Below are 10,588 nucleotides of genomic sequence, written 5' to 3'. Positions count from 1 at the left end.
ACCTACTTCTTCACGCGTACCACTTTTGTGTTGTATTTTTGTATTTAATAAATATCAATATAAATATGCGTGCCATTTTTCTCTTTACAGCGGTCGTTGCCGCGGGCGCAGTAAGAAAACTTGTCTAAACTGGTAGGCTTGCGGCATATGTCTACCAGTAGTGTCATTTTTGTATCTACCGGTATAAGTATACTAGTGCGCCAGCTCAAGTCTCAAGGCTTTCTGCATTTGTCTACTTCTGGTATTACCCCTCGTATGATGGTGCGACTGGTTGCTGGTGTTGCGTCGTTTGGTGTTGGTCCCTGAAGGGGTTTTTGTGTTGTTATTTATCTGGCCAGTTGTTGACCTTCGACTGAATAAGGTACTGGTAAAATTGTTCTTATGTGTGGCGCCTTGCTATGCTGTGCTTGAGCTGCTAATGCACCCAATCTGCGGTCTGGTGCATGGAACTAGTGCAGTGATGTGCGCCTGCCACATACGCGAACACCCAGCCCGATCAAATCGCTGTGTTTGACTGTTACGTCACTTAAGCGAAGTGAAAGATCAACCATTACTGGAAAAAGCTTCTTTAGAATAGATATGTTGATTGTAAAAAAATATTTTATCCAATCTTTAGAGGGGATGAACTGGGATCAGAGCTTATGCCAGGCAGCACACATTTTGTAAGGCTAGGCTGTTCCACCTGATGATGAAGTTTAGCATGCTGCTCTGCTTGACACTACATCCTGCTCTCTGATGTCACATAACTTAGGGTGCACCCTGTTGCTGCCTGCAGGCTAAACCTGTCAAGGACAATGTAACTATATTTATAGCTTTCTTTATGTGAAGTATTATCCCACCAGTTTTCTGAGAGCATGTTACCTTCTCACCAGACTGCCTCGTATGAACAACTGACACTGAACTTTTTGTGCAGTAGAGAAATCAGCAAAAACAATTACATGTATGTCCTAAATCAGATTGCTCAGCACCTGGGAACAGTCATTGCCAATTTTAGTGCTTGGTGAGATAATGTTAGGAAATTATAGTATTAAGGTAGTTTCAGGAAAAATGTTCTGAAAGATGTTTTCACTTGGATGATAAGAGTGGAGCTTCATCTGGACATGTTTTGACCATGCAATCCCCATCGCAGCCTAATCAGGGTCTTGTAATGCAACTATTACTCACACCACTATACTTTCATAATGAGATCAGAGCTACATATGTATCATACAGCATCAAACCATACTTGGTTTTCATGCTATAATGGAGCAATTGCTATGATTTGCTTCCTTGCATCAGTGCAAATTTTTGAAGCTCCACTGTGTGCATTCCTTTGCAGTAACGATAAACAATATTGTTTTGACGAAACCCATGGGAACAGTGATATAGTTAGCATGCTACCTGGATTGGCTTATTTGTGGAAAGTGACAAATTTTAGCCTGGCTTCTGTCCCACTGTTTTGTAATGTGCTTGGCAATTGGTGCGGGGGATTCCGCCTTTGGGCAGGCAAAGATATATTCAAAGATATTTTGGTTTTGTTTTCTGGTAAAAATTGTTGATGGCTTTGACTGAATCAGTGTAATATAGAACATAATAACAAAGGTGAAGGAAATAAAGTGTACAGTTGAAGAAACTAAATCGTACTTCTAGACTTGAAGACAAGACTATATCTGACCAGCCAAGGACCACCAGGGCCTATCAAAGTTGGTCTTCCTGAGGTTCCATGCACATCTGCAAAAGTTTTCGCATGACCTGCATAAATTTAGGTATAAATGAGATCTTCAGACCATTCACACTTATCCAAATGGTGTTTGGATCTTGCCAGAGATGGACTTGTTGCAGTTTTATTTGTCAGTCCATTCCAATGGTTCACTACTCTTTGTCTGAATGACATGCCTTTTCATAGTTCTACTCCTACCTTATGCTAAAGAAACTGGTTTCCTCTATGCCCCTGCCCCATTTTCATTGCTCCATGTAGATCTGCCTTGTCCACCCCCTTCATGATCTTTTATACTTCTCTCAGATTCCCTCTAATTCTATGATGTTTTGGTGAATACATATCCTAGGCCATAAGCCCATCCTGATATCCCACAGTACCAATCCCACTTGTCATCCAAGCTGCTTTTTTGCTGTACTTTTCCAGTCTATGTAATCTTTCTGGAAGCATGGGGACCAAGCCTGTATGCAATACTCCAGGTACGGTCTGAGATAAGCTAAGTACAGATTTTAACAACATTCCTGCTCTTGTAATGGACATTCCCATTCACAAGTCTGAGCATCCAAAGTGCCTTGCTCCTAGCAGCTGCTTACTCTTAGCAGCCCTTAGACTAGTTGAACACTGGATTGTGACATTTCTTAAACAAAGAAGGGCTAAATGCATGAAACAAGCTGGCCAATTCAGTAACATTGCTAGCTCACTTAAATAGTGTTTCTCATTTGTGTGGGGTTTTGAATTGAAATAATCATGTTGAAGATAATTTGGTGTAGCTCATAACCTTGCCCTTTCTAACTCCTAAACTATTCTAGTTTCTGAGCCACACCCAAGAACGTGTGCAGGCTTTGTTGGAAAGACTTTCAAGTTAGCCCAGACATCCATGGCACTCTAACATGATTAAAATTGTGCCTTGTGATTGGCTTTGTGGCAGTCAAGTCCATGAAAACTAAAAATGTTGAGTTTTTTTCTTACATTCATAAGCCTAGCTTTCAGACATAACACTTATCAGTTGGCTATCAATTGATGTGCTAGGTATGATGGTGTGATCAAACAGTGATGCATCAAGGAGCATATTTACTAAGCTGCAAAATTGTGTTGTCTAGAGCAGTCTTTTACACTTAAAAGCAAGCTTATTTTGCATGTCTGCTACTTGCATTAATATCTTCACATGTAGAACATCCCTTTGTAGTGTTAAATATAGGGTAGATAAGTTCTTCATGGAAGCAAAATTGATTTTGAGTACTTTAGGGATACAAATGCTCCTCTGCATAAATGCATAGCTGAAATATCAACATTTGAACATGTTTCAATTGGATAATTTCAATTAGCTTTGATATGATGTGCTCAAGAACCATACTTAGTTTACCATGTAGAAATAGTGAACCATGGACAGCTTTAGTACATTGTTGCACTTTTGCTTAAGGTCTTTATCCTTTTATCTAAATGGTTAATGTGAGCAGTTAGGTGATCTCTATAGTGATTGGTACTGTTTTTTTTACATTATTGGGCAACTTTGTAGGTCATTGTGACAGGTTATCAGTCTTCAAGGATGTCAGTCCTATGGTGGGATAGCTCTACAAAGGATATATTTTGTAAAGGTGGATGATTGGTCTTGGGGTTGGTCTTAATCTCTTAATCTTAATCCCAGGATCTTAAAATCATTACTCATTAGGTTGGCCTTAATCTGTAATCTGAATCCCATGATACATGTTCTTGCCATATTGGAAATGGTTGCTGCTGTCTCTAATGCTCATTCTTTCTCAATTACAAGTGATGAAAATGGTGATATGTACTCTGGCCAAGCCAGAAATGAGTGGTCCTGTTTCTAATGCTTATTCTTTTTCAGACAATCATGAGTGATGAAGATGGATACAATGATATTGACAGTGGAGTAAGTTGACTTTCCTATTTTATATTTTTTATAAGTGGCAAACTCAAATGGAATTAACTCTCCTCACCAAGGTTGCATCCTGCCTTTCATTTGTGACACATTCCACACCATCTGGCATATTTTGTGAACTTCTGGCAAGCATTAATGGATGTGAATTCAAATGGATTACATGTGTCTAGGCATTGTGGGATATATGTGCTTTATTGTGGTAAGTTTGGTTGCAATGCAATAAGTTTGGAGTTGGAGGCCTTCTGATTGACTTTGTTGCAACAGTGGTGCTCTGTTTCATTCCTGTTCATAGACATTGAAAGGCCAGGGCCTTGTTTTTCCCAACCATGTTTCACTTAAAATGATGATGTTATAATACAATTAGCAGATTCATGCTCAAACAATGACATGGCCCATCTTTTGCTCAGTTATGGGAGATGTGTTTCACTGAAGTCTGTTGTCAAAGCCTTTTTGTTGCCTCCAGAGGTATGCTATTTATCCTGATTGTTGATGAACTTCTCTGAATGTTTGTTTTGATGAAAGTGCAGTAGAAGAATCAACCATCCATGGAAGACTACAAGTTCCCTGGCATTGTATGTTTACTGCCCCAATCCTGAATGTAGGAAGCGCCCTTCTGTTTTAGGAACTTTGTGTGTTTTTAAAGACAACAACATAGTGTAGTGGATAGAGGGCACTCATGACTTACAGTATTTGAGTTTAGAGGTGCTTCAACTGTCCCGGCCCTTCTGCGATGCAGTGTCCAAAACCTGGGTTCGAGTCTGACTGGTGGTGTTCTGTTATTCCCTTCATCTGGTGCCACAGTCTGCTCAATATATTGCTGTGCTAAAAGTGAGGAGGAGCTGAATGGGTCACAAAATAACCCAAATAATTATATTTTGATTGCCTATTGTCCTGTTATGCCCCAGACTATGTTTGATCCAAACAAAGGTCAACTTGTGTTTGCCATTCACTTAAGGAGGTGAATTTTTTATTTCCACTCATTGGCATATAACTTTTTCTGGAAAAGACTCAGTTGGAGTCGAGTCCCATCACATTGAGATGGGAGATTTGTCTATAAGATGTCCTATTGACTTCACAAGGGCCCAAACAGTCATGCTTTTTGATAACAGTGTAGCTATCTATTACTGTGGTTCATTTGATGTATCTAACTCACTTACTGATGACATGGTTAACTCAGTTCTTACACCAACTGATGAGAAATAGCTTGCTCAATTAATTCAATGTGGAGAAATAGAAAACTTGGTTCATTCTTGGATTGTTTCCAACTCTTCCCCAAGTCAAGTCCAAGGCTTGCTCAAAGTAATCGTATGGGGATCCAGTATCCATATACTATTAGCAGTCCTGTGTCCCAGCCTCCGTTTTTCCGTCTCGTTTTGTGGGTAGGCCCTTGCGGCACATCTGTTGGACCGCGTATCTCGTTCATTACTGACCGCCGTCTGCGCGCCAGGACGACGGGGATGACGACCTGGACCTGGAGAGTGGCTATGGAGACGGCTCCTCCGGCCAGAAGAACCAGATGCAGGTGGGACACAGCTGCCAGCGCGTGGAAGACCCGGGGCAGACTGCAGACCCACACTATGCGTGATTGCGCCCGTGTTTTATATGCTTGCGCTAGTATCCCGCTAACTGGACTTTGTGTGCAGTGCCCTTCGTGCCCCGGACCACCACTGGGTCGATAAAGGGCGCAGCAGCATGTCCTAAGCTCGGGGATTCGGCCGGACGTTTTTTGGTGGTGCGCGCCGTGTATTCACATTCACGAAATATCACGTGGGATCTCCGGTCATGACGTCGACCATGATATCATTGTCTCGCTCCGGGCGCTCATGCACATGCAGCTGCACATGCGTTGTCAGCATGGACGAGTGTCAGGTGCGCTGCACGTGGCTGGCAGTCGCGACCAGCACAGCCACTGTGACCTACTGACTGGCGTTCGCGTATCACTTTCAGTATGTTGCAACACTCTGACCGCCGCGGCAGTCAGATGAATGTAACAGAGGCTGATGATATTGAAAGCCAAGTAAAACTGAAAATACAGCCAGTGATCGAGCCCCTACCCTGCCCCCCCCCCCCTTTTGACCTCCGTGCTACGCTGACCGGGTGCGTTCCTGTCCCGCAGTTCGGTTCGCAGGCGGAGAAGAGGGCGCACCACAACGCTCTGGAGCGGAAGCGACGAGACCACATCAAGGATAGCTTCTGCGGTCTGCGCGATACCGTGCCGGCGCTGCAGGGCGAGAAGGTGAGCGCTCCCCCCCCCCCCCCCCTCCCCGCCCCCTTCACGTGGCGTGATCTCGCCACCTCGGCCACCACGAACTCGGGACGAGAGCTTGCATCATGTCCCGTGTGTTCCCGCTGTTGGTATAGAGCGCTCTGGGTGCCGATTCTGACGAAGATAGCAGCACGTTTGATGCTTGGTCGTAATCTGTGTGCTTATCACGTACCATTTGGCTGAGCAGGATATGTGTAGGTAGATCGCACCTACTAACGACGTTTCCGGCTGTATTTTGCATTGAACAACCCAACTTTCAGTAGGGATTTCAGACAATCTCATCCTATAGCCCCAACAGATGTCATTTTTGGAAGCTTGTCTTCGGTTTCCGGTCCTGTTGCGGTACTTCCCTTATCGCTGTGCCACTTCGGGTGCCTGAGCTCCCGCGGCATCGTCGTGTTAAAGGAAGGCTTTTCAGGAAGGGTGCTGTGTAAAGGTCAATGGGCCGTCAGGGGTCACGGTGCCGTTTGAGTCTGGGACCACGTGACTCCTTTTTCTGAACTGGTATAAACTGCTTGAAAAGGTATCGTAGGTACTGGTATCGTATGAACACATTTCATGAGTTTTTATGTGTGCATACGGGAACATGCGTACAGATGAGATGGTACTGATAGCCTTATTCATCGTAGAATAACCAGCAAGATGGAGAGGTAGATCTACTCATATTTGGGCTATATACCTTTATCAAAACGAGTACCAGTAGTCATGAATAACAACAACGAATATTTCCACGGATATTTGTTTTGATAAAAGCATGGAGCCGAAATACCAATCCGTCTGTATCCATTCGTCTGGTTATACTGCGAGGAATAAGGCATTAAGTGGTGTCTTACCCAAATACTGATATCGTTTGTAACTGAAAGAAATATATTTTGACATGTTAATCCACTCAGATTTGACGACATATTTAATCATATTGGACGAACTGAATATAAAGATAAACATGGACACTTTCCTACGTTCTAAACAATAAACATTTTAGTATTCGACGCGGGCTGAATGGTGAATGGACTCACGAGACAGTTGTCTAGGCGTAAACCGCCAGCTGAGCTGGCTCGTTGGGAACAATGCCGCTTTGAGCCGTGTGCTAGATCACAATATTCGTAAGTGTCATGAGCTGAATCATAAACTGATCATTTTTATCACGATGTTGTGTCACAAAGCCATATTGGTCAAATTAAAATGGTAGCATCGGGAAACGGCTCGCCTCAGACAGCCAGCAGTCCATTTCAGAGTGTAACATGAACAGTATGCGACATTAATTATGAGAGCCGTTTGCAAAATCGGCACAAAGTTTATTATTGTAATTTCAAAGCAACCATTCACAATATTGTTTGTCCAGATCTGAAGCTTGCCGAATCTCAGGTCTGGAACCAGAGTATATTGCTTGGTACCGGCACCCTGCACTCCTATATCCTATGCTAAAATCAGTGAATGATTGTCCGCTGTATATAAAATACATTGGCTATTTCTCGTGGTCAATTGTCACAACAATGAATTAATCCACACCTGACCACTCACCCACGACTTGAACGGCTGTGAGTATGCCCTTTTGTCTCATATGCCGATTGTGTGTCGCGGAATGTGACGTCCTCGGGATTGCATCAACAGCTGTATTATATCATATGTGGTCATGCAATCATCATCATCATCACCATCATCATCATCATCATCATCATCATCATCATATATATATATATATATATATATATATATATATATATATATATATATATATATGTGTGTGTGTGTGTGTGTGTGTGTACAGGCATGATATAGACGAATAAGTCATATGGTTTTGGCGTCATGAAGCAACGAGCCAGGACTGAGTTGGATCTTTGATTTCACAAGCTGTGTGAGTCATGGGACCAGTGATTCAACGCAAGCCGTGGGCGTGAGCTGAGTTGAGTCAACAAAATGTGGAACGTCTATGAGTCCTGACCTGGATGGGATCATAATATCTGTGAGCCGTTCGGAGCTAGATAAAAAAATTGAGCCGGATGCAAAATTGAGTCGAATACAAGTCTGGTTTGTCACGTTTGGAAAAAGGCGCGTTTTTCAGGGCCGCTGGGGTGCTCCGATGCCATTTAGTTCATGGATGACCTGTATGACTGTTTGACCTTACAAGAACCGTGCGTTACAAGACCGTGGCTAGCCTCGGTTATCAGCTGTGTATCTGCCCGTTTTTTGATCGCGCCGAACGTTGTTACACAGTCGAGTCGAGCGCAGATTCTGAAGAAGGCGTCCGACTACATCCAGTTCATGCGGCGGAAGAACTCTGCTCACCTGCAGGACATTGATGACCTGCGGCAGCAGAACAGCCAGCTGGAGGAGCAGAGTGAGTCTGGGGACGGTTGAATGTGGTCTCAGGCGCGCCTGTGCCCCTTCGGCCCGCCGGCAACCGCGGGCCGCTATTGGCAGCACTGTCTGGCTATCTGACTGCGGCCTTACTGTGCGACGGGGTTAGCTGCTGAAATATATGTTTCTCTTCCCCATCTCGGCCGATCCTTCGCCAGCTGGCAACCGACCGCTCACTCTTATGGCGTATGTAAAAATTGCAGACGTCAAGTTTTTGCTCTTGTGTGGGTCGTGGCTGTCCTGACTGTGCGTTCCGTCTTGTCCAGGTCCGTGTCATTGGCATGTCATGGATCTCCATGTGTGTCTCCCGACTGCGCCAGCGTTCCGTCCTGTCCAGGTCTATGTCATTGGCATGACATGGATCTCCATGCCATTCCAAGTTCGTTTTTCCCTTTTTCCTGAGAGTTCGTGTGCTGTTTGCTCGGCTGGCCATGTGGCCCTATCTTCGCCCGTCCCTCAGCCTGTGCTTGCCATGTCTTCACCAGCCGTGTGACCGTCTCCGTCCGCCTCCGCAGTCCGGGCGTTGGACCAGGCGCGGGAGGAGGGCACGCTGCCCACCAGCCTGGCGCGACCGTCGTTCCTGCCGCAGCCCTACGAGCAGGGCGACTCGGACTCGGATGAGGAGGCGGCTGGCCCGGCCGCCGGCACCGCGCGACCCGCACCCCGGACCAAGCGCATCCGGCGCTCCTAGCGGCGCCGGGCGCGCTGGCCGCCGAACCCCAGCCCTCAGGCCTGGCCTGACCTGACCTCAGCTCTCGGACGACGCCCGGCGAGCCGTCGCGCGCGGCGTGGCGGTCACGCCGCCCGTCTGGCGTTCCGTGTCTTTCGTGCAGTGGCGCAGGTGCGAGTGCGCGGGCGGCCTCCTTCTGAAGGGAATTCCACTCGCAATAACGCCCGAGGCGCCCAGAGACCAGTCGGACCCTCCGCTCGTAGACAGGCTTGTTTTCAGTACAAATTGCCCGGAATTGACAACGCACCGCGGTGGCACGCGCGCGAAACGCTCCGGTCCTGGTCCGGTCTCTGAGTGGCGAGGCATGAGAATGACAGGAGATTGGTACGACGGCGCTCGCTGGTCGGGCCCGTTCGGCGCGTGGCCGACAGCAAACCGCGCGTCGCCAGCACCGCTTCCGCACCTGTAGAGCGCACGTGACGCCCCCGTGTTAGTGCCGTCCGGCCCGACCCGGCCATCTGTCGTGACTGTCCCGGTAGACTCGTCGATGTGCCGCCTGGGCCCGCCCCGGTGACGGTGGTGCCCTCCGGCGGAGGAAGCCTGTCTCCCCACCGTCAATACACGGCGCAGAGCAGACGGCGGCGAACCGCGCCTTTGGGAGGAGCTCCACACTGAGGTGGGCGGTCTGACATGGTGCCAGGCCTCGCCCAGTGAGAAGCGGCTTTGGCCGTTTGTCGAATAGGGTCAGTCCAACTCAACGCGTGCGCCTGGGGGATGAAACCAGACATACCGTCGTTTGTCGGGGTCAGTGTCCAATGACGTCAATGCAGGTAATTCAAGCATGTTTTGAAAACCGGGTGCGCGATCTAAAAGTGGGCACTTAATTCTGAACAAAATGATTTTAATACAAGAAAGCGTTTCGCCAACGGTCTTAACGTCGCAGCGCGCATTAAGTTCCTTCCTGCCTGATGGCGCTAAGTGCCTGGCGTATTTGAGACGAGACGCAGCTCTGTCAAGCATTTGCGAGCGTGACATGCGTCATGATATGCCAGAAAGTGATCCGCACCGTCACGCAGAAAACGGCCCCAGCTGCCCAAGAGCTCTGTGGTACCGGTCACGGGCTGTACGACGTACAGAACCGAATGTGCCTGTGGCTTGTATTGTAACCAACCGACCCATGTGAACAGAACATACGATTTCATGCGCTGGACGCGAGTACACCTACTAACGTAATGTGCCCGAGCCGGATCGCTCGCGGGTAACCGTGCGCGTCACGCGCGGGACGCCGCGCCAACCGACGTGCCAGTCACAGGCGGCATGTCGCACAAAGCAGCATAAAACTGGACGAAGTGCTCGAAGCTGTGAATTTGTTGTAACTGAAATATCACGACTGTCGGTGGGCTACACGCTGATTCAAGCGATTTGACGCGCCTCAGAGAGCATAACATACAGACGAGTCACAGCCATGCATCACTTATGCAAACTAACAAAATGGCTCCTGTCTGCATCGTCTCATCGCTAAGCCAAGCTGAAGGCCATGCGAAAGCGCACACACCAAATTCGGCGGACACTGCGCAGTCGCTCTTCATGACTTCCACCGCGCTGTTTGTACGGGTCATCTGAAGGGTCGCCCGGTCACGTGCGTCAGTCCCCGGGCCTGGCCGACCAGCGATTGGCGGCGGCGGTGGCCGGCGTAGCGCG

At 47.3% G+C, this 10,588-nt stretch overlaps 1 protein-coding gene across 1 annotated transcript; it reads left to right on the top strand.

Moving 5' to 3' along the window:
- Window positions 1–249: 249 nt before the first annotated feature.
- Window positions 250–9,778, top strand: LOC119112589 (protein max). Its single transcript, XM_037236810.1, has 6 exons — window positions 250–361; window positions 3,540–3,584; window positions 5,041–5,115; window positions 5,710–5,829; window positions 8,074–8,197; window positions 8,733–9,778. The coding sequence occupies exons 2-6, from the start codon at window positions 3,546–3,548 to the stop codon at window positions 8,906–8,908; spliced, it is 534 nt and encodes a 177-aa protein (XP_037092705.1). The 5' UTR covers window positions 250–361; window positions 3,540–3,545; the 3' UTR covers window positions 8,909–9,778.
- Window positions 9,779–10,588: the final 810 nt, after the last annotated feature.

Source organism: Pollicipes pollicipes, unplaced genomic scaffold (genome assembly GCF_011947565.3).
Source record: "Pollicipes pollicipes isolate AB1234 unplaced genomic scaffold, Ppol_2.1 Scaffold_2555;HRSCAF=2994_pilon_pilon_pilon, whole genome shotgun sequence".
Taxonomy (NCBI): domain Eukaryota; kingdom Metazoa; phylum Arthropoda; class Thecostraca; order Pollicipedomorpha; family Pollicipedidae; genus Pollicipes; species Pollicipes pollicipes.
Note: the sequence above shows the minus strand (reverse complement) of the source record. Positions and strands in the feature narration are given on the sequence as shown.